The 25,202-nt window shown below is 34.2% G+C and overlaps 2 protein-coding genes across 3 annotated transcripts in view; one reads left to right on the forward strand and one right to left on the reverse strand.

Annotated features, from left to right (window-relative positions):
• Positions 1–530: 530 nt before the first annotated feature.
• The window catches only part of LOC145276799 (baculoviral IAP repeat-containing protein 7-B-like), a 122,380-nt gene continuing 97,708 nt past the window's right edge, over positions 531–25,202 (reverse strand). For both annotated transcript variants that reach the window (XM_080128116.1, XM_080128118.1), the window contains exon 8: positions 531–2,010. In XM_080128116.1, the coding sequence (XP_079984242.1) occupies positions 1,979–2,010 (32 nt within the window). In that variant the 3' untranslated portion in view covers positions 531–1,978. The remainder of the gene's footprint in view (positions 2,011–25,202) is intronic.
• On the forward strand, positions 1,764–17,850 carry LOC145276800 (uncharacterized). The gene is made up of 2 exons (XM_080128119.1): positions 1,764–2,018; positions 12,662–17,850. Exons 1-2 carry the CDS (start codon positions 1,764–1,766, stop codon positions 12,947–12,949), a joined length of 543 nt encoding a protein of 180 aa, XP_079984245.1. The 3' UTR covers positions 12,950–17,850.

The following is a 25,202-nucleotide window of genomic DNA, read 5'->3' on the forward strand; positions in this document are numbered from 1 at the left end:
TTCTTTCTGGGCTTCGTTGTCCTGTCCACTTCCTAAAGCAACATAAGTACCTATTTACTATGCCTCCCCACGGGACAGAGTTAGACACCAGGGTCGTTTTTTAACGTGGAGAAAAGGTACAAAAATAAAAATTGTCTCAGTCGTGAAGGATCTCTCCTCCACCGAAAGAGAACAAGAAATAGAAGTGCAGCATCTGAAGAACAGATACTACACTTTGATCTTGTCCCGATGTTTCCCCGTTATCTAAATGATACAACAAAAAGAACACACTGCTGTGCATATATGTGTGTCTTGATAATTACTAATCGTGTGTCGTTGTCCCTAGTCTTGGTAGCACTATTTTTGGACGGCGATAACATTTTTAGGTATTGCCAAGAACCACACCGACATTTAATAGAAATTGGGTAACGAAAGATATGTACGGACATGCATGCATAATAAAATGGGAATAAATTAAACATTGCGAGAATAGAAAGGTCACCAGTTAGCAAGTGCTAACTAAAACATAAACAGAGTTTTGTAAATGAAAATTTTAGGGGAAAAAAATGAAATTTTATTACAAAATATTTTTGTACAAGAAATAAAAATATAAAAGTTATTTTTAATAATGAAAATACCCATTTTGTAGACAGATGTGTTGGAAAAAAACGTTAGGGTAGTAGTCACAAGGCTTAGAATCATATAGGTCAATATATTCAGTCTCAACATGCATGTTAAAGGAATATACATATGCAAATATTCGGCAGCGTGGTATTATGTATGTGTGTGCGTTGGTTTACTTTGTTCTTGTTATTGCGTGTATAGCTGTGAATAGCAATTCGTTTCCGTTCGCCTAACTGTCGCTAATGTGTAAGAAGGTTGGTATGTGAGTCATTGAGTCCCTTTCTTTGCTACTTGCGAAAGGTATAGGAGGGTTGTTTAGCGACGTTCTTGGAATTCTGTTTGAGGTGCAATCGGCAGATGTCATCTCGCAGAAAACTGATTTTGTTTACCAGATGTTATAAGAGTTTCTGGCTTATTACTTTGATATACGATTTTCATTGGTTGAAAATATTTTGAGTTCATACGTTCCTGTGAAGCTTACTTGCTTTTGGAAGTGACGAAGAAAGAAGAAAGCGAATACAAAGAAGCTGAGAAAGAAAGGGATAGCAATTAAAGCAATTTGTGCTTTTTAGCGTTCGTCGAAATCTTTTGAAATTGAAAGTCATTAAATTTTAGAATAGTTTCCGATGGGTGACTAATCTGTACAAGTCCGGAGATTAAATGTAGAGTTTTCGGTAGGTAGCTAATCTCTATACACCATGAACAGTAAAAGTTTGCAGACGAAAAACATAGATCTTTCTCGCGTGTAAAAGATCCAGTATTTTTATGGAGCGATTCTGGTTCTGGTTGGTTACTAGCAGAACGTGGCTCCAATTGATTGGTCAGTTCATATCGCCAATGTCTATAAATAGAACCTTCCAATTTTCTTCAATCATACCCCTATCATTATATAAAAAAATATTGCAACAAAATCGCTTCACGATTCCACTACAATGTCCATAATATTAGTAATGATCAGGGCTGTGACAACAGCATATTCTTTTCATTGTTTTGACTCTCGAGTATATACCCGACACAGTTAGACACAGTTAATCAACCGAGAACCACATCAGTTTATTTAAAAACAGCCCTAGTAATGATTACAATTGTGCATCTTAAAAATTAATAAATTTCTGATCTTTTTTCTTTGCAGAATAACCTGTCCAGAATATCGTGGAACCATGAATCCTGTCTTCTTACTATTCTTCACCAGCGAAACTTACCATATTATCGGACATGCAATGGTGTTGTTCCGGATTCGACTTTTACCCCGGAAGGATCTTGTTCGAACCCAATATTATTTTATATTTGATCTTTTATCAGTTTGGTGCACATCCTTCATTCTTTTGCAAGAACTCCGTTGGTTGGCCTGTATACAAGGAATCCAACATCTCTATTACATCGTCTTCTGGAATAAAACCGCTCCAGCTAAAAAGGTAAGCAGAAAATGGTCGTTTAATGGGTTGACAAGTGTTAAATGTTTAATGGATTGACGGATGTTAAATATTTAATAAGTTAACGGGTGTTAAATATTGAATGCGCGTTTAAAGAGACGAAAAAAAGTTTCTGAAGGAATAGAAATGTAACGTTACTTATATAGATTCAGTGGTAACCATGCGATACTCAGAAAAATATGAACAAAGTTATGTACTGCCATAGAGATCACCATTTTATACTGTTGCACCTGGTTTTGGCTAGTGTATTTTGGGTTATATTAACGTTTTTGAAAAGTGCCAAGAACAGCGCTAATAAGAACAAAAGTGCCAAGAACAGCGCTAATAAGAACAAAAGTGCCAAGAACAGCGCTAATAAGAACAAAAGTGCCAAGAACAGCGCTAATACATGTAATTAAATTGATGAATGAAAAAGGTTGATGAGAACATGTATCTGATGAATAAGTCACCAGTTAGCAAGAACTCAACCACATGAATTTTGGAATGAAACAACAAAAACATGAATTAACGAACGAAATATATGTATTTCAACAATTTTACAGAAATGCAAAACATACTCTCAAAGACAAAAGTTTGTTGCAAAGTGTTAAAGTTCTTGAATGAGAAATAGACAAACGCTTCAGAAAGTTTATTTCAAAGTTCCATTGTGTGTGTGTGTGTGTGTGTGTGTGTGTGTGTGTGTGTGTGTGTGTGTGTGAATTTATCTTTATCTTCTGCATGGCTGAATTCACTGGAGAATAACAAGCAGGCTTAAAGGACTGACTGTTTCACCCTCCCATATTTTATTGTCATCAAAATCGGTGAAATCGCACATTTTTCAATCAAATCAATTGATTGCCTGCTCTAGTTGGGGACCCACCACGGAGCAAACTTCACATGCTTCCTCACAATGACTTAGTCCACAATACATCGTAGTATACATTGCACTGTAGAGAACCTACTGTTGACTTTATACACTTATTTTTTATATAATGGCTTGAATTAAAGTTTAAAATACAAAAGTAAAGTCTCATCGTTCAATTGTGGTCTAAACAGAAACATTCATTTCGAACGCACCTCTGTCATATCAAAGAACCTACTGTTGATTTTATATGTTGGGCCTTTCTGCTTGTGTGGAAATAAAGCTTCTCAGATGCACTTGTGATGTTAGGCTGCATAAGGTGTTAACTTTATTCAGAATCGCATGTTCATTCTTTCATCAGATTATTTCGATTATCGATTATCGATTATCGAGTATCGATTATCGAAGACATTCTGATACAAAACCTATATAAGAACACTGGCAATCACATAAAGTACATTTTTGTAAAATTTCGGCCCAGCTGTTTAGGAGTTCATAGGAAATGAACTCACACACTCACAGAGCGGGAGGTGCTCTTATGGAAAAAGCTATGCAGGGTGTTCTGTAAATGTATAGTATAACTTGTAATGATAACGTTCGATCTTATATATCACCAACAGAAAAAGAAAAATCGAGACGACTTTTGAAAAACTATTATTGATTAATCAGAAATCGAAACGGAACCTAAATGTAAAAATGGGATGTTTTCAAGTCCGAGAAAAGTTTTTCCGAATATTTATGAATCGCATTCATGCAAAGGAATCGAGATTGTTAATAAAAGAATTAATGCTCCTTGTAGTGAAAGCGTCAAAATTTACTCATAAGACACATTTAAGTCTGTAGTGCGACTCGTGACTTCGGATAGTGTATTTTGGCAATAGTAACGTATTTTTAAAAAAATGCCATGAACAGTGCTAACAGAGAGAGAGAGAGAGAGAGAGAGAGAGAGAGAGAGAGGGAGAGAGAGAGAGGGGGGGAAACGTTCTTATATATATATATATATATATATATATATATATATATATATATATATATAACAGTAAAGATTATTATCTAGGAACACGAAATCATCAGCTTCCAATGCGAGCTTATTCGGCATAAGAGCATGTATTTTACACACGATACGATGGACAACAGTTCACTGAGTCTCATAGCTCCTGCTTCTCACACACTTCTCCCAACGGAAAAGAGCAATTAGCAAATAGAAAAAAAAAAAAAAAAAAGGAGAGGTACTGCGTTTGATTTTTGCATTTTGTGTACGGAAGAGGATTTTGCATTTTGTGTACGGAAGAGGATTTTTTATTACAAACCTTTACTAACAATTCATGGTTCGAAGAAACATTTGCCTGCACATACAGCCAACAGATCATAAAGATGGGGACTCATTCTCCTAAACTATAAGATGGAATATATTTCATCAACAAAGGTTTGTCATAACCGTTTAATGGGCTGACGGGTGTTATATGTTTAATGGGTGACGGGTGTTAAATGTTTAATGGGTTGACAGGTATTAAATATAGAGACGAAATAAAAGCGTGTGAATGAATGAAAATGTAACGTTACTTATTCAGTGGTGATACTCCTAGAAAAATATGAACAAAGTTATATAGTGCCACACTGCCACAGTGTCACCATTTTATAATGCCGCTCCTGGTTTTGGATAGTGTGTTTTTAGTCATAGTAACATTTTTGAAAAATGCCAAGAACAGCGCTAATAATTAATATACATGTAATGAAATTGGTGAATGAAAAAGATGGATAAAAATATGAATATTATGAATGGGTCATCAGTTAGTAAGAGCTAATTCAATAACGTGGATTTAGGAATGGAAGCAAGAAAACATGAATTAACGAACAAAATATATTTATATCAACAACTTTACAGAAATGTAAGATACACTTTGAAATACTGAAGCTTGTTGAGAAGTTTTAAAGTTCTTGAATAAGAATTGGACAAAAGCGTGATATTTGAAAGTTTTGTTGTGTGTGTTCATTCGGTATAAGCGGATGTATTTGGCACAGGATGGACGGCGTTTCGCTGAAGCTTCTCATACACTCCTCTAAACGGAAAAGAGCTATTCAAAAACATTTTCAATCTGCGATCGGGCGTTCATTCTGGCGACATAACAAACGTGTATTCTACGAGTTTTATGTTGGGTATAAACGTATATCGTACACAGCGAATGTATATACGACCCCAGAATGTGTCTTTAAATGTATACAAAATAAAGTACCAAAACTATGTATGTTATATTCGGTGTGTGTATTCGATATAAATGTATAATATACTCATGGCGCCGTGTTGTCTAGTGATGTGTATACGCAGACATCGTGTCGATCTATGTATGTATAAACTCTAGAGTTGTCATTTTGTTAGAGATGAAGAATCTTATGCATCTGCTGGTTTAACATGCATCGTGATATCAAGAATACAGTGGAATTATGTAAAGAGTGTGCGTTATCAGCAAAAATGCCTCACATTAAATTCAAACCCTGGCCTAAAAAGAGCCGACCGTGGTCGAGAATCCATATTGACTTTGCTGGACCAGTGGACGTGTTCTGTTATCTGGTTGTAGCAGACAGATTCGCTAAATGGTCAGAAGTACTTAAGTGTAAAAGGCCAATGACAGAGAGAACAGTAGAGTTTCTACATGAGCTGTTCGCACGTTTCAGAGTTATGTATTGTGTAGTATCGAATAATGGTACTCAATTCACATCCATTGAATGCAAACGGCTTTGTCAGTTGTTTCAAGTGGAACACCTTACAATCGCGCCGTAATATCTAAGAAGCAATGGGCAGGCGGTCAGGTGGAGCGATTTGTTGATAGTTATCAGAGAGCATTAAAAAAGCGGGAGGTGCTCTTATGGAAAAAGCTATGCAGGGTGTTCTGTAAATGTATAGTATAACTTGTAATGATAACGTTCGATCTTATATATCACCAACAGAAAAAGAAAAATCGAGACGACTTTTGAAAAACTATTATTGATTAATCAGAAATCGAAACGGAACCTAAATGTAAAAATGGGATGTTTTCAAGTCTGAGAAAAGTTTTTTCCAAATATTTATGAATCGCATTCATACAAAGAAATTGGGATTGTTAATAAAAGAATTAATGCTCCTTGTAGTGAAAGCGTCAAAATTTACTCATAAGACACATTTAAGTCTGTAGTGCGACCCGTGACTTCGGATAGTGTATTTTGGCAACAGTAACGTATTTAAAAAAAATGCCATGAACAGTGCTAACAATGAATATACATGTAGTTAAATTGGCGAATAAAAAAGGATGGGTAAAACATGAATATTATGAATGGGTCACCAGGTAGCAAGTGCTAAAACATGGACAAAGTTTTATTAATAAAAAATGGAGAAAAACGAACTTTTATGGTAAAACATTGTTATACAAGAATATAAAATTATTTTCAATCATTTATGCATACACGTGTTTGGTGAAAAAAGTTCAGTTAATCACATAGTGTGAATATGTGTGTAATTATAATTACACAGCAGGTCTCAATCTACACTCAGTAGTGCTCTGGCAGTCATTGGAAGAGGTTGTCTCGCAGGCAGCGCAGGAGGTTGGTGTCCCTCAACTATCGTGTTGCACATCTTTTGAGTTGCTCATATCGTATATGATTTAGTTTCACTTTGTTATATTTTCAGATTCTTCAATGGGTTCAAGCACGTCAAAACATCGAGGATACCTCAATAAGGCCAATTCTTTCTGCTATGTGTATGAGGACTTCACAATAGTTACACAGCATCGAACAATCACTTCCCTCCTCAGACCCGCCTACTTTCACTATTTTGACTGTAAAATTGGTGATCAAGACAAGTCCTGGGCTCCAAACATCTTTTGTAAACTCTGCTACAATGGCCTAAGTGCATGGTTTAATGGCAAGAAAGCGGCTTTCAAATTTGCAGTCCCAATGGTTTGGAGAGAGTCGCAAAACCACGCAGATGATTGTTATTTTTGTTTAACTAATATAACTGGTTTCAATGCATTTTCTAGGAAAAAGATCAAATACTCCAACCTTTGATCTTCTGTGAGACTCGTTCCCCATTCAGATGATCTTCCTATACCTACACCTCCAGTAAATAAGGATCTTCTTTCCTCATCAGATGAAGAAATGCCTTCAAGGGAGGATTCTGCCGAGTCAATATCTTTGGAAGATATTAAGTCTACGTATTCAGGAACAAGTGGCAACGAACCACACTGGATCACACAAGAAGACTTGAATGATCTTGTTCGTGATTTGTATCGGTCAAAACAGCAGTCAGATCTCTTTGCTTCTTGGCTTAAACAGTGGAACCTAGTCCAGGAGGATGTAAGGATCACCAGTTTCAGGAATCGGAACAAAGACCTTGCTTACTTTTTGGACATAGAAAACAAGTTGTGCTACTGCACACACATACCTGGCTTGTTTATGTCCCTTAGTTTGCCACATAATCCTTCAGACTGGTGTCTTTTTATAGACTCTTCCAAGCAAAGTCTCAAGCTCAAGGGTGTTCTGTACAACTGAAATAAATATCCCTGCATTCCCATTGCACACTCTGCCCATCTAAAGGATTCCTATGACAATATGAAGCTTTTTTTTAGAAACTATTAAGTATAAGGAGTACCAATGGAGTCTGTGAGGGGACCTTAAAGTCATTGATCTTCTTATGGGTATGCAAGTGGGCTTCACAAAGTACTATTGTTTTCTCTGTCTCTGGGATAGTCGAGCCGTATCCCAGCATTACAAGCAGAAAGACTGGGAGTCTAGAAGCACTTTTGTTCCTGACGAACACAGCCTGAAGGAGAATCCTCTGGTGGACATGGATAAGGTGCTTCTTCCTCCTTTTCACATCAAACATGGTTTGATGAAGAAATTCGTAAAGATGTTGGACAAAAATTGTGTTGCCTTCCAACACTTGTCTCCTGTGTTCTCAGGTCTTAGTGCTGCTAAGCTCAAACAGGGCATCTTTATCGTACCTCAGATCCGAGAAGTGCTGTAGGATACTGATTTTGAGGAGCTTCTTAACTTAAAGGAACTGGGAGCATGGGAAGCATTCAAGTCAGTCTGTAGTGGCTCACCAAACTTTTATTAAGAAGTTGCTAAAGTCTTACGAGGATACGAGGTGCCGAATGTCACTCAAGATTCATTTTATCCATTCTCACCTCAAATTCCTTCCGCCAAACCTTGAAGCAGTGAGTGATGAGCATGGAGAAAGATTCCACCAAGACATTACTAAGATGGAGAGCAACTATCAAGGCAAATGGAACCCAGATGATGGGAGATTTCAGCTGAATGCTCTTGTGTGACATCCTGGAGGTAAAATACACTAGATCTTCTAAGAAAACACACTTTTGACAGTCTGTAGTACTATGAATTATGCAATTGTGTCATCGAAATATATTGATTCAATCAGTGTTCTTCATCTATCCTGATTTATCTGTTATAAGCTGCTGCAACTCTTGAAATATTCACATCTATTCTCTTTTTATACTAAAATGAGACTATTTAAAAGCCAGAAAACTAGAGCTGATAGAGCAAAACTATTTATAAATTTGAATTCAGCAAAAAACAATTATCCCCATTCTTGCCTCAGACCAAAATTTTATTTTTGTAAACCAGTGTTATTATACATGGAGAGTAAGACGACTCAAAAAAGCAACATATATGCTGGGAGACAAGCAATTACTAAGTAGACCTAGTATAGAATTTAACACGATATGGAAACCAGTAATTATAAATAATATATAATATATACAGTAAAACATATATATATATATATATATATATATATATATATATATATATATATATAACTACTTCATTTACTCACACAAATTTAATATACGAAAGTATAGATTTATGCGTAAACTTTAAGTATTTACTTCAAAAGTGCTCAATACGTAGGTAGAGCTAGTTAGTAATTTATAAAATATATATGGCGATTAAGCTACACTGAATATTCTGCGTTTCATCATATATATATATATATATATATATATATATATATACTAGACTACCCGTGACCCGTTGGGTCAGTATGTTATATTAGCTATGGAATTCATGTATGAGCGTGACACTTGTGACGCAAAGAAAATATTTTTTTTGACATAAGAGAAACATTTCTATGAAAGTATATTAAAATGAAAAATCACGGACGGATCACTCAAACATGAAAAAAAAAAATCCTCCCTATTCGTGTAAAGTTACCTATTTTTTTTAATAATCGCTGAAAAATCGAAAATTAAACATGATTTTCCTACGAATCGAATGCCGCAATAGTCATTTAGCAGCAAAAATGCACATGAACCTACCGATGAGAAATATAAGAATGAAAAACCCATATTGGAATCCTTCAACCAAGTTATAGAAACTTAAAATCTAAAAAATGATAATTAAAATAAAACCTAAATAAATAAAATAAAATAAAACTAATATTGAAACAGATTAGTAAGTGTGTCAACAAAAAGGAAGAAAGAAGGAAGGAAAGAAAAAGGGACGGATAGAGAGTAGTAGTAATAATAGTAGTCTTGGCTTTACTACAATTGTTCTTATGTTTGTCAACAGGTTAATGTTGTTTAGTTGTAAGAAAATAGCGACAGTATAGTTGTAATAAAGAATAGTTGCAAAACACCCCCCACTCTTCCCATGTCAAATAATAATTTCGAAATAATAACGTTAATATTTCAGTGCACAGGTCAAAATCTGCAAAAGAAGCAATTTGTGTTTATTTGTTTATGTTGTTATGGGTTAATTTTATGCACACATGCGCAACCGGATGTCGTAAACCAGAAAGTGGGTTACATCACTCGTTACAAGGTCTTTGAGTTTTATAATTTTATATATATATATATATATATATATATATATATATATATATATATATATATATATATACAGTAATAATAATTAGTAATAAATAGTGATAGTAACAACTAGAAATAAAAATAGGTTTAAGGCTCCCAAAATTCGTACTATCACTGTCTGGCACAGTGATTACAGTACTTGGAAAAAATCAATTGTAAAAGTGATATGCTCCTGAAAGTTGAAGGTTCGATTCTCAGCGTGGGCGATCGAAAAATACAATTGTGAATTACTTAGGAGCACCAGTCATGGCCAAGAGAATGAAAGCATGCTGTCCCCATGAAGTAAATAAAGGGTTTCGTCTAAATTCTCGGGTTTTACAGAAACATTTCCAAGTTCGACAAGATACAGCTGAAGAATGATCGGAGGTTACATTGACCAAAACGTTGTGCAAATGAGAACAGTAATCCGAAGAATCCAAATAACACCATTAACCAATCCTCATCTTAATAATTCAGAAATGCTAAAACACATCTCCTATACCAATTCATATTAAATGTCTGTGTGGCTCATAGAGTCATACCAGGCATAGACCAGGTGTGTTTTTGACACTAAAGAGTGTAAAAGTTCTCTATATATTAAGAGGAAATCTGATCATGATGCCAGCAATTTTTATGTCATCCCCGTTTTCTGAGACAAGGCATCTGTCATTGGTTTTTAAATCCAATTTCCTTTAACGATTTATATGACAACCAGAAAAAATGCATGGAGCCCCTATGCAGAGAGAATTTTTCTGTTCTTGGTGTATTCATATCTGGTAGATCTAATTCGAGTAGACTATGATATGTCCAAAGCGGCATTATATATATACGATTAAAATGCTACCTCAGTGAGATTGGCAACCATTTTAGTTTTTTGTATTGTTTTGCTTTGCTGTTTGTCTTCTATTTGTGTAGGAGTGTCAAGACTTTTAGTTACGTCTTCATCAATGAGAAACCACACAAGCAAATAAAATATAAACACGTGCTTTTATTTCTCTGTATCGAGTAGAGTAGAGTGCTTATTTACAATGCCTCCCCCACGGGACAGAGTTAGACACCAGGGTCATGTTTTAACGTGGAGAAAAGGAACAAAAATAAAAATTGTCTCAGTCGTGAAGGATTTCTCCTCCACTATCAGAGAACAAGAAATGGAAGTGTAGCATCTGAAGAAAAGATACTACACTTTGATCTTGACCAGAAGGCCAAGAACAGTAAACACAGTTTTGTTATTACGATACTATCTTCCCAGGCATTACTCCTCCTTTAAAAAAAAAAAAATAAATAAAAATGATTTTAAAATAATTAAAAAAAAAATTAAAAAAATTTATAATGTATTTATGCATTAATTTGAAAAAAATATGGTGTGTCATTCATCAAAATCTTCCGGAAATTAGATCATTTCCCTTCAAATTAGGGTGGAGGTTCAGGTAGGGGTTAGAGAACGGTAATGTTGGATTTAAATGTGCTCTGAAGGCTTCCTTAATTTTATGTGGGTGGCTTCAGTAGTAGTAATTACTATCACTATTTGGTAAGTGTTTTTTGAGAGGGTAGAGTTCATGTTCTTTTCATCTTCACCATGTTTCATGAGTGGGCGTGTCATCTAGTGGCTCTCGAACGTCTGTTCAACTAAAATGAATAAAACTTCTCATGCAGGAAAGATGCAAAAAGACGTTTACTGAATTTCTTCAAGGTTTTATTGGAGAGAATGAACTTAGGAGAGAGAGAAACTAATGACTAATGCTTTACTTTTTAAACTCACTTTCTATCTAGCAAAATGAGTGACACGCAGACAAGACATCGATAACATTCACTGGGATTATCAGTTTCTATATCATTTGGCCTTGTTTTGTCCATAGGGCTTCCCAGAGAGAACTCTGAAAACCTTTGTTTCTCTCACTCGAAAATGTGATGTCATCATATCCTCATATTGTTCAACTATGTTTTGTCTAAAGTGTTTGATGTCTTGCTCCTGACTTGTCACTTATCCTTCGTTCAAGCTGAGAATGGCCCTGTTTTACAGATCTGGGTTATTCTGAAATGCACTAAGAGTGACCCTTGTCAAAATTCAAATTAGATATTTTAGTATGATCCCTACTATGTAAAATTTTTTACTTTGAGAGTAAAATCTTCCCTGCTTTTCCATGTTTATGACTAACTAGCAGGGATACCCGACGTTGCCCAGTAGTGAATAATGATCAATGAATATTTGACACTCCCATATGTTTATTGTCATCGAAATCAGTGAAATCACCCATTTTTCAATCAAATCAATTGATCGCCCGCTCTAGTTGGGGATCCGACGCAGTGCACCAGGAGGAAGTTTCATAGGCCTACCTGCAGTAACTTAGTCCACAATACAGTGTGATCTACATTGCACTGTAGAGAACCTACTATTGATTTTATAAATCATGTTTATATATAATGGCTTGAATAAAAGTTTAAATGTCAAGTATCATGGGTCAGTTGTGCTCTAAATAAAAACATTAATTTCGAAACGCCCTTTCATATAAAAAAACCTACTGTTGATTTTATATGCCAGCCTTTCTGCTTGTGTGATAATAAAAATTCTCAGATGCACTTATGATGTTAAGCTGTAATTGTGTTTCAAAATCGCCTGTTCCTTGTTTCATCAGATTTTTTTTCGATTTTTTGATTACCGATACCTATTGAAGATATTTCGACACAAATCTTATCTTAGAACACTGCCAGATACATAAAGTACAGCCGTTTTGGAGTCCATAGGGAATGAATTCATGCACATGAACGCACACACATGAACAAAATTCCTTTTAATAATAGTAGAGGTAAAAATGAAATACTGATAAGGCCTAAATATTAAAATAGATTAATTTTTTTAAACAACACGGACCAATATTTGCCCCCATCTAGTACCAGATCTATGGAGAAATTGTTAATTGTTTTAATCATTTTCTTTTTTTTTTCAGATTATCAGTTGGAGTTCTATTGACTGGACACAAAGCAAATACAATTCAAACTATGAATGGGACTCCATCTTGGGAACAGCTTTCGATTTAGGAGTTCATGTCATCTTCAGTTATCTTCTTGTTCAAAAAATCACTCATGCCGAAGCAATTTTAGGGATTTTTATTTCCCTGGCTGGGAGTTATTTTGTGCTTTTCTCAGACAGATATGCATGGTCCAATCCACATAAGGTTCCCGGCTGGGTAAACAAAAGAGTCCAACCTGTTGCACCTTGGTGGAAAGAACATTGATGTTTGTAGAGTCAGATTCTGGTCTGACGTGAAGTGGGGTGGGGGTTCTGGACATTACGAATTCAGTGCCCATTTTCCCTCAGACACAGGCATTCTAAGTAAATCGCAAATTATTCCATTGGAATTAAATATATTTATGGACACAAGTACATATATATATATATATATATATATATATATATATATATATAGGTTGAAAATATAAAAATATTCTATCCAACTGTAACCTTTATAACCACTGTGTAATAATACTATACAAGCATCATTATATTTCCGTAGTGCTTTTATATGGTTGCATTCTATTTCTTTATAGCTATCTGACAGTAACTATCTATATATGCATAGCTATCATGTAATAATATAAAATTGAACAATATCACTATTTCGTCATTGATGAAGTGTAATACTATACGAGACAGGTCAATTTGGCGTAATGATTAGCATGTTCACTAATAGACCGGAATACGAGTGTTTAATCCTCGATCGAGTTATACCAAAGATTTAAAAAGAAATGGTCGACATCTTTACTTTACAATTGTACATTATTACTCTATTTGTCTTTCAATATACTGATTTTGTCGACTCATTGTCGCTTTGCAAAGTTCACTACTTGAGCATTAATTTAAACTTCGACTTTCGTTAAGAGTCACACTTCTTTATTTACAAAGTCATTCGACGGAAGTGACGTCAGACAAATTTTAAGGTACGTATGACCAACACTGTTTATAATGTAGCTTTTTTTTAAAAAGCAAATATAAAAATAGAAGTTTTATTCAAACAGTCTTTATTTGAACTTTTATAGCAAAATTATAACCTTTAGAATAATAAATATGCTTATGCATTGCTCTTTTTTTTTAATCAAACATCAGGTGTTGGCATTTTTTTTTTTTTTTTTACATCAAACATCAGGTGTTGGCATTTTTTTTTTTTTACATCAAACATAAAAATGGAACGGTTATAAAAATATTTATTAGCTGTTTTTTTTTTTTTGTTTGTTTGGTTTTTTTTTTCAATGATTTGGTTATGGACTGATTTTTTTAATCAAACGAAAACAGTTCATAAATATTTTTTAAACAAAATCTCGTTGAAAAAAAAAGTTCATAAATATTTTAAAACAAAATCTCGGTGAAAAAGAACAAAAAAAAAACAAAAACAAAAACAGTTCATAAATATTTTTTAAACAAAATCTCGGTGAAAAAAAAACAGTTCATAAATATTTTTTAAATAAAATCCCGGTGAAAAAAAAACAAAAAACAGTTCATAAATATTTTTTAAACAAAATCTCGTTGAAAAAAAAAAACAAAAAAACAGTTCATAAATATTTTTTATAATAGTTACAAAATGCATGAAAAATAAATAGCCTATTTTAGGGGTAGAAATGGAGGAATTTAAAAGTGGAATATTGGGCATCATTAAACGTCAACAAGAACAACAACTTCGACTGGAAGAGAAATTCTGAGAAAAACAGATAGAACAAATGGAGTATCAGAAGAAAATAGAAAAGTTTCGTCTAGAAGAGAAATTTCAAAAAAGAAAAAAAAAAAAAGAAGATAAATTTCAAAATAGACAATTTGACCAAATGCAAATATTTCAGGAAATGTTTCTTCATATACCCAAACAAGAACATAAAAAATATTATTTGAATAACTGGGTCAAAATGGAGAAGATAAAGATGCATTTTCATAAAATCCTATTTGGAGAACTATGGTAAAATATTCTGTTTGTAATAATGAAGGATATCATTGGCAAAAGCCAAACATTTATCACCATCCGAGGTTAAGTAAATTTGCATGTGCATATTTTTCTTCCAATGTATATCTATAAAAAAAAAAAAAAAATGAAGCCAAAATTAATTAAATAAATCGAGGAATAAACATGTCTTCCATTACGCATGCACCACAAGAACATTTGTAAACCTAAGTTTATAGAAGGTAGAACAATACAAAAGTGTGACGGGTAGACTCAAACTGACGCAGTTAGAATCCACATAGGATCCACATTTCTAGTTTAGGATGCCTGCACACCTACATAACACCTGAAGAATAAATAAATAGAATAATAATAAAAATAGATAATAATAAAATAAATAATAAGCAATAATTAATAATAGTAATCAAATAACTACATAAAGAAGGGCATGAACCAATTAGACCAATACATCAGACAAATAATTGAACACTAAATAAAACTTTAAAAAAGATATGGGATACAAAAATACAAATCATTACAGAATTAGTCCCCTTTTACCGAAAAAAATGTTACCTCCCCTTAATAAAAAAAAAATCTTAAACTACTGAGATTAAATATATAAACAGTTGCCTCCCCTTAATTACAAAATAAAAGGTCAAAACATCCAAGATCTTAACAAGAACTGCAGAAAATTAAACAGAATCGCAATATGAAAATAAAAATAAAATGATCGCCGACACGAGTTTGGATCTATATCTCTAGTTTAATATGTACAACTACATAACACCTCAAGAGTGAATAATTAGAATAAAAAAATAAATAAATACACAATAATTTAATAATAAAAAAATAACTTTATAAGAAAGGATACGAAATTAAACCAACATTCAATAGACATATAATCTAACATTAAATAATTTTTAAAAGGGGGAGTAAAAAAAGAGGAAAAAGAAACAGACAAATACAGATCAACACAATCATAACATAGATATCCCCCGTTAACCGAAAAAATAAAAATATTACTCCCACTTAATTAAAAAAAAAAGACTTTAACGGCGGACGTTGTCGAGAGTGCCCCCCCCTACTAAATTCCACTTTTTTTTTCTTTTCTTGTTAATATCATCGATTACAGACTTAAGTTTCGGATTATAAAAAAAAAAAATGGAAAAAAAATTTTCACGTAGGAGCTCAGTTTTCAATTATAACGTTGTACTAAATTGAACACAAACTTTGTGACCACGATGAATAGATATATACATAGATGAGAGAGGAAAGAGGGAGGGGCTAAAGAAATCTTTCCTTTTTCTTTCTATTTTTTTTTTTTTTAACTCCTCCGTTCTAACTCCTACCTTCCGGTCACATAAGAGAGAGTTGCCATGCTTTTTTTTCCAGCGTGGTCACAAATTTCGTGTTCGATTTAGTACAACGTTATAATTGAAAACTGAACCCCCACGTGAAAAGTTATGAAAAAATTTTTTATTTTCAATTTTTGTTTATAATCTGAAACTTTTAAGTCTGTAATCGATGATATTAACAAGAAAAAAAGTAAAATAAATAAATAAATAAAAATTGTGGAATTTAGAAGGGGGGGCGCACTCTCGACAACGTCTGCCACTTTAAACTATCTGAGAATAAATATCTAAACAGTTATCTCCTCTCAATTATAAAAAGTAAAACCTCTTAACAAGAATCGTAGAAAATTAAAAGACAGAATCGCAGAAAATAACAAAAAGTGAATAAAATAAACGAATAAATAGTAGCTAATAATACAGAGTAATTAGGGTTAAATATTAGAAATTACGGGTTTGCATTACTTTACACATAGATTCGAAAAAGTTGTTAAAAAATACATAGCAAATAAATGTTATCAAAAGCAAGATAAGTTACTACTGGATACTTTTTTTAGTGTTCTTATTTAATGTAACATGTTTATTCAGCTCGAAAAACATACAGTGTTTACCGATGTATTGGAAAATTAACAATGGCGTCGGACTCTGTTGAACACGGCAAGTTTGGGAAAATGAGCTAAAAATAAAAAATAAAAAAATCACACAAAATACTGTTAAAAACCCACCGAATATATGTCAGCCAATGTAACGGTAATATATATTGAACGAGTTTATAACAGTAGTTTGTATCGTTTTTTTATTTTTTTATTTTTTTTTTCGTGTATGTTTTTCGAGCTGAATAAACATTGTTACATTAAATTTAAAAGAAAAAAAAAACAGTAAAAAAATTGTCTAGTTAGGTGGAAAAGTAACTTATCTTGCCTTTGATAACATTTATTTGTTATATATCTTTGTTTGACAACTTTTTCGATTCTATGAAACTATAAATAATATTGAATACCAAAACACGGCCAATAATAATAGTAAAAAATATAAAAGAAAAATAAAATGAAAACGCCCAACGAGAAAATAAAATGAAAACGCCCAAAGAGAATTGCAGAAAAAAAAAATAAAAATAAAATAAACGAATAATAAAAACTCGTTAATAATACAAAGATAAGTAATTAAGACTAAATATTAATATAAATAAAATTTCAAATGATATCGAATAACATCACACTTCGATATTAATAAATTATGCATCTAAAACAGATAAATTAATTTTCCAATTTTTACAAACCGGCTCCATTTACAATAAAACCCACCATGCACGTCTGAAAATCGAACACACGCCCGACGAAGGGAAGACATACTGAAATCTCGCATCAAGGACACGCCACCTGACCGCTTGACGCAAGCCAGAACATCTTACATGTAAAATATTGTATGGAAAAAAATAAAATAAAGAAAGAGAAAAACATACATATATGTATGGTTCTACATATACACATGAATTGGACCAATAAAAGGGAAATTGCATAACTGGTTCCGCTTAAATTGCGTCAGTTTGAGTCTATCCGTCACACCATTGCATTGTTCTGCCTTTTATAAACTTAAATTTCTTCTCATATATACTTTAAATAATGCTTCAAGCAAACTCCTTTTACCTATTATTTGTAAATCTATTTTTAAGGCGTTTTCAAACTTTCCGTGTTTGCCGCCATCGGGATTTACGTTTGATGTCTTGTGAATTATGTTTCGTGAAATAGTGTACATGTTACCCCTTCTCCTGAAGATCTTTATTCTATTGTAAATATTCAATATATTTTTGCTTTTCCTTTACTCTTGATGTAAATAAATGTACTCGGTTTATTATACGTTTGAGCACTGTTTTTGTTTGTTTGTTTGTTTGTTTGTTTGCCTTTGCATGTTGTCCAACTGGTTCGAAAAGAAATCCGGTCATTTCATTTTTATTTGTGTCATGTTAACAAAGCAGATATTGTTTTGCTTCATTTGTAACAGCGCGGACGGCTATATAAAAAAAATAAAAATTATCTGATCTGCACTGCAGTGTGCGGTATTTCTTTTTAGCATGATATGTGCAACGTTAATAAAGAGAAAGACACATTTGGGAGGGAGGTGGACAAACAAAAAAAAAACTTGAAAGAAATGATTTTTATTAAAGTAAAAGTCCTGATAGGAAAAGGACTGTAATCTACTGGCTGCCAAGTGTTGTCGAAAATGTTACGATACAAGATTTCACTTGTAAATCTGATGGCTTACAAGCGAAATCTTGTATCGTAACATTTTTCGAACGGGCAGAAATATATATATATATATATATATAAAATATATTTTAGTCATCGACATACAGACCTGTTTCGTTGTATCACAACTCATCAGTGCCGCTAGACTAACACCTCTCCCAAGCCGAGGATCGAACCTAGAACCGTCGTGATGACAGTCGGCGGTTCTACCCCTTGACTACGGAATCGGTGGCCGAAATTAACCTGTCCGAACGATTATTTAAATAAACATCCGTCCGCTACTCGTAGAGGGCTCAAACGTTTGTTTGTAAACAAATCGCGAGCTTCGCATTATTTCAGCTAAATTAAGTAGCGAGTAAGATAATTTACGAGAGTGCTCTACCAAAGAGGGGAGCTTTTATAAAATATATTTTATATATATAAAAAATATTTTATATATATATAAAATATATTTTATATATATTTTATATATATATATATATATATATATATATATATATATATATAGTGAATAAATGACAAAAACCTATATTCCAAAATTCATTAAATTGAACGTATCTGCAGCTTATTTTTCCTATTTTTGGATTTTAATCATGTCAAAACGCACTTTATTTCCTTTTAACGGATTGATTGTTACTATGTCTTCTGATGAGTTAAGGGCAAAATAGATTGACTGATTGATATAATAATTAAGTGATTGATTTTGTGCTACAAGATAGATACTGTCAAGAATTGTAAATGTCAACTGAATTAAAGGAATAAATTATAAGATGGTCAAGATCATGAATTTTGGAATATAGGTTTTGTCATTTATTCACTATATTGCTCTGGAATTACATTGGGCTTCTTAAATAAGGATTTGTATATATTATAAGAAAATACATTTCTACAGAAATATATATATATATATATATATATATATATATATATATATATTGAGAAAGAAAGAGAGAGAGAGAGGGGGGGGCCGTTCACTTTACTGAAGGCAATTCAAAGTTCATATAAATCCTTTTTAAAATGCATATTAGTATCTGTTGCGGGGCCGATAGTCCGGAGACAATCGACCCAACAACTAACAAGGCAGACACGGGCAAAAGGCAAAAAAGAATGACAGACACAGGTTGTTTTGTTAAAGATGAAGGTTCGCCTTTTATTTGTAAAGGAAGCGAAAAATCGTATGATCTGAATGCTGGTTGTACGAAAGGTCACATGTCACCGGAGGCTAAGGTCTGGAGGGCTGGAACAGGTAATCTAGACATAGCATGGGTTAAGGTTGCTCGTTGGATCTGGAACGATCGGCTGGCAATCAGGGTGTTCTAGAATGGACGGTGGACACTGAGAACGTAGGATCAGTGTTAAGGTACAGACGACACTGAGAACGTAGGGTCAGTTTTAAGGAATGGACGACACTGAGAGCGTAGGGGTCAGTGTTAAGAAACGGACGGTTGGTAGAGAGCCATGTGCAGGCGAGGTTGCAGACCGAAGGAGCAAGGTGCATGCGAGATCGCAGGCCGGAGGTGCAGGCAAGGTTTCTGAAAAGCTGCAGGAGGAGCTGGAAGGCACCATGGGCTGGAAGACCGCAGGAGTGAGCTGGAGGTGCTGGAGGCACCAAGGGCTGGAAAGGCTGCTGGAATAAGCAGGAAACGATTGGAGTGAACTGGAAGCGCTAGAGACTGGGAGTGAAGTTCGCTGCTGGTGGGTCTTGGGAGGCAAGCAGTAGTGAATCGCATTAGTAGAAAAATTTATTAGTCCTGATAAGGGCTGTTTGAACTGCTGCTGAGATGGTCCCCGCTGCTGCTTCTGGGAATCCTTCGGCTGATGGATTCGGTCAACATGACTGGTAGCGTCAGTTGTTGCTTTGGGCTCTTCCTACTCTCCGGCCTAGTTGATCTGACTGGGCCGAAATGGGCTGTATTCATTGGTGAGGAGTGATATTAGTGGTGTCGCCCCCCCCCATAGGACAAACAAATGACTCTAATTAATTCTAGAACGAAATTCATGTAATCAAAAGTAGCTTGGGAGTTTGTTGATTCCATTTAAATTAATTTCGTCTAAAAGTAAAAAGTCAATTGAATTGTTGACGTTAAGCTTGATATATTTGAATTCCGACATGTATAGAGGAGTCGAGGACGGAAAGAAAGGGAAGGTGAATGAGTTCACTGAAACCGGATGTGTTCATATGTTTAGCTTTGCATTAGCCTATTGTTTTTTGTTTAAGGGAAGAGAAGGTGAAGAGAAACAAAGAAAAATGGAGACAATGATTTTGAAACCGCGACATACCTTTTTTTTTTTTACGAATAATCGTCGCATTCGCCTTGTTTCAAATGATAATCATTCTTCCACAGAAAGTTCTTTACAGGAAGTATTTTCATGCACATGGCAATGTAGTAGTCAAAAATGGCTACAATTACAGGCAGAAGCAAAATTTTGTGGCTCGAGATTTAAATCTACCGTCTTCCTGGCTTGTCCAATCACAAGCCAGCTCTCAGCCACGTGACCGAATGTATAAAATGTGAAAGTGGCAAAAAGCTTGCTCTCTTTCAGCCTGCTTGGGCTGGCAGCAGACCGTTTGGGGCTTTGGCCCCAGTCTAATGTGAGTAAAACAACCAACATGGCTATCTTCACACACATACTCTTTTTCCTACTACATGACTCTAATCCTTTGCCCCTGTATTTACTATCACGCGCACGCTCCTACCACACATATCCTCTGAACGCTTTTCTCTTTCTTTCAATAGGCCTATCGGATATCTAATCTACATTCCCACATCAGAAACTATTTTCACAACTACTAAAAATACAAACGCACACAAACTCTGAACTTTCCTACTACCTCCTACAACACGCAAACACACTGAATACTTTTCTCTTTCTTTCTTCGTTCACCGGCCTATCTAGTCTACATTGCAGGACTGTCTAATCCTTTGTCCCAACTACCACTGACTACAACATGTGTACACTGAACTATTCTCTCCATGACAAGCTGGTATGGTTGGTTGGTTGTTTTGTTTTACAGCATATCAACCCTTTTCAGGTTATTTAATGCCGAATCTGGTGATTTTGAAGAACGATTTTTTTTAATATAGTATATTTGTTTTTTAAGTCGTATTCTATTTAACCCATAGTTGAGACCCTAACAGGTGCTACCACTCCGGGTCAGATTGGACCTGGGAGCAATGGCAATTAAAGGGTGGCTCCACACTCCCTAAGGCCTGCAAGCTGGGGCCCTCACCATCAGATATAGTTTAAGGTCATATCCAGGACCACAAGCTGGTATAATATTCAATCTATCCTTACATACAGCACTTTAAGCTACTAACCTGTTTCTATCTTATATATTCTTACTAACAAAGATGACAAATAAAGTTGTTTTTAAAATGTTAAAATGAGACTCTCTTTTTTTTCTTTGTTTTCGTTTTTAACTAACCCCCCCCCCCCCAAGTGATCCTGGCTAAGGATGAATGATCATTTTTTTAAGGAAACGCAATATAAGAGTTCAGAACCCTGGGCCGAAGTCTGAAATAGGGTTTCAAGTAACTTAGAAACCGCCACAATGAATCGGCGGATAATTAATGTCTTCGTAATTTGCCGCCTATTTCCAACTATTTTTAATGTCCAGTTAAGACAGAGAAGCTGTTCACAAAGCTTTCAGGTCTCTTTTTCCTTGCCCGAGACCTCAACAAAATATCTCAGATAACTTATACATCTTTAACCTGTCTTATTGGTAAGATGACCTTTCTTCATGGAGTAGAATCAGCAACTGATATTTCTCTTTCAAAAATGTCCTACAGCGAGCAGAACGGAATCACGTGACGTAGAAGAGGAGGAGGAAGAACAAAACATAGAAAGAGGGGAGAAAGAAGGAAAGAGAGAAAGAAAGGATAAGATAAAATAGTGGAAATAATTTTCCAACGTATTGGTGCGACTACAATATAACTTGAATTTGAAATTTTTAATATTGAATTTCAAGGCAAACCAATGGTCTCTACTTAATTGTCATGTTACGATAATGAATATATCCAAATATTACGAAAAACGATAAAGTAGAAAAAATTATTAAAGAAAACATTTATTTAATCAAAATTAGGAAAAATAAAATGTCTGGCAAAAAAACAAAACAAAAAACAAAACAAAAGCAAAACACACCGGAGAGTTCTAAGGTGAGGTAAATAGTGTGTAACTGTTGGCAATTTTTTAAAATAAATTGTGCATTAACAATCATAAATGCCCTGTTTTTAGCATAACCGAGTTACTTCCCTTGTTATGTGACATACACCAAAGAAATATAGTGAGGGTTTTTTTTTTTTACACAGGCATCACCACTTATCAAGGCCAAGAGACCACTCGAGGATAAGGGTTAAAGAGTGTACAGTAATTGGACAATATAGTAATCGTCAGTAATAGAAATTCGGTAAGTGGGACGGCTCATCAAGAACTTGTTTACGTTAGACTTGAAGACAACCATATTGTAGTCAGCTGGAAAGCAGGAAAACGGAAGGCAATTCCATAGGCGTGCAGTTCTAAGGGTTTTTACGATAAAGATTGAAAACTCTTGTTTTTTTTTTTTTTTTAATAATGCAGTATATTTAAGTACTTCTAACATGCCAATTAAGTAGATATTGTTGTTTTTAGTTGAAATTCATGCAAAAAGTCAGTAGATACTATTATCTTTGTTAAATCGATTTTTTTGTTTTCCGAATTTCACTATGATAGAATAGTTGCACCCTTTATTTCTACATAGCCATTGTGGGGTTTGTATTACTGTACACATAGATGGCGCCCAACACTCTCTTTAACAGGGTAAGTTTGGGAAAAGGTGTTATAAATAATAAACTAGACAAAATACTATTAAAAAAACACCGAATATATGTCAACTTATGTCACAGTAACATATAATGAGCGAATTTCTAACAGTATTTTGTCTAGTTTATTATTTATAACATCTTTTCCTGAACTTACCGTGTTAAAGAGAGTGTCGGCCGCCATTTTGAATTTTCCAATACATCGGTAAACACTATATGCTTTTCGAGCTGAATAAACATGTTACATTGAATAAAAACACGAAAAATATATCCAGTTAGGTAGAAAAGTAACTTATCTTGCCTTTGATAACATTTATTTGTTATATATTTGTTTTTTGACAACTTTTTCGAATCTATGTGTACAGTAATACAAACCCTCATTGTGTAATAGTATACAATTTACAGTGACTCTATTCTCTTTTTCTTCTATTCATCTAATGTTAGTTTTTCCTTGTTCAGAGGTCAGACTTTTCTGATATTAAGCAAACTCACTCTCCAGTGCATTCGGTTCAGCTTGTCAACGCTCTTCAAATTCTACTCTGTGTGATTTTGTCTATATAAAAAAATAAAATTCAACATATAATCTTGCAAAAACATCAAAGATGTTAATACTATTAGTATCACAATATTGTTCAGTAACAATATGCTCATAACGTGTAAACATTGTCAAATATACAAAAGGTTACATTGGCGTGATTATGCATAACAAACCATTCAGTTTAATGTGTAAATATGGGTAAATATTAATGTTGGGATGATTAATTTGCAAGCTTGTCTAATCACTTGTTTTGAAGTTTTCCTTGGCCGGTCAACCTTCCTGCGATTTAAGACATCCATGTTTTTAAAATGGTTTTATCCATGAGAATGAACATTCCACATGGCCATAATCAGCGTAACCGATTCGTTCACCTCACGATAATCTCTATGCTGGACAAATCCTTTCTCCTTTGATCATGTTTCACATAACCGATTTATCTAATCATGAATCGGCCATGGCACTGCAGGCTAACATTAATTAAAACTTTTAGGCTTGTATTGTTATTATGAACTCGTCCAGGTACTTTAGCTAGTTGATTATATTTTAGTATTTTTTTTAACATCATGTGTAAACAAGCCGAGCATGCAAGGTCCCCCTCCACGAGTGAAAAATTTACTTTCACATTGACTAATATTTGTGCAAAATTTGTAAAAACTCCAAGGCATAATTATTGAAAAAAGTGCGAACAAATGAACAGATGAATGATTTGAGGGCAATTTTACCTCTGGAAAAGGGTGTGGGGGGGGGAGGGGGACACAGTTATTCAGGAATATCCATTCTGGCAAAAATTTACTTTCATCATGACTAATGTTTGTGCAAAATTTCCAAAGATCCAAGGCGTGGTTATTGAACAACATATGAACAAACGAACGGACGAATGATTTTCAGGCAATTTTACCCCTATAATGGCCCCTAGGGGGCAACAAGAATTATTCCAGAAAAAATTAAAACAAAATAATCCAAGGCGTAGTTATTGAGAATGGTGCAAATGGATGAACGGGAGTGAATTACTACGTCCAATCCCTCCTTCATTCGGGAGGTGGGGGGGGGGACAATAAAAAAATCAAAAGGAAAGTAGTTATTGAGAAAACTGCGAACAAATGAATGGATGAACAATTTTTTTTTGGGGGGGGGGCAATTTTGATGACCCCCTACTCATACTGTTCAGCTTGTCAACTCTCTTCAAATTTTACTCTGCGTGGTCTTTTCTTTTCCAGTTTTCCTTGGCCAGTCAACCTTCCTGCGATTTAAGACATCCATGCCTCTACAATGATTTTATCCAATGATCTGATGGTATATTTTTGTACTAACGATAGGTGTAACTAGAAAACGAGCACAAAAGGTCGCTCATTTTAATGGTGCTACTCCCGTTTTCATAGCTCTTTAACTTTTGAAGTTAAAAAAACAAAAAACAATAGGAGGCCTTATTTTTGGAACAACCCTCGTATATTAAGAGTGTTGTTTATTTTTCCAATTGGTTGACATTTAAAATGTATCTGAATTCCACGATTAATTCTAAGCTTGACCCACTTTTTCTAGTAACAATTAGGATCACCGTTATATGTTAGGACCCTATTCTAGTTAGTAGAGATTATGTTAACTAGTATGAACTTTGGGAGGATTACATTA

Source organism: Euprymna scolopes, chromosome 5 (genome assembly GCF_053919585.1).
Source record: "Euprymna scolopes isolate OS-2025 chromosome 5, ASM5391958v1, whole genome shotgun sequence".
Classification (NCBI taxonomy): Eukaryota; Metazoa; Mollusca; class Cephalopoda; order Sepiida; family Sepiolidae; genus Euprymna; species Euprymna scolopes.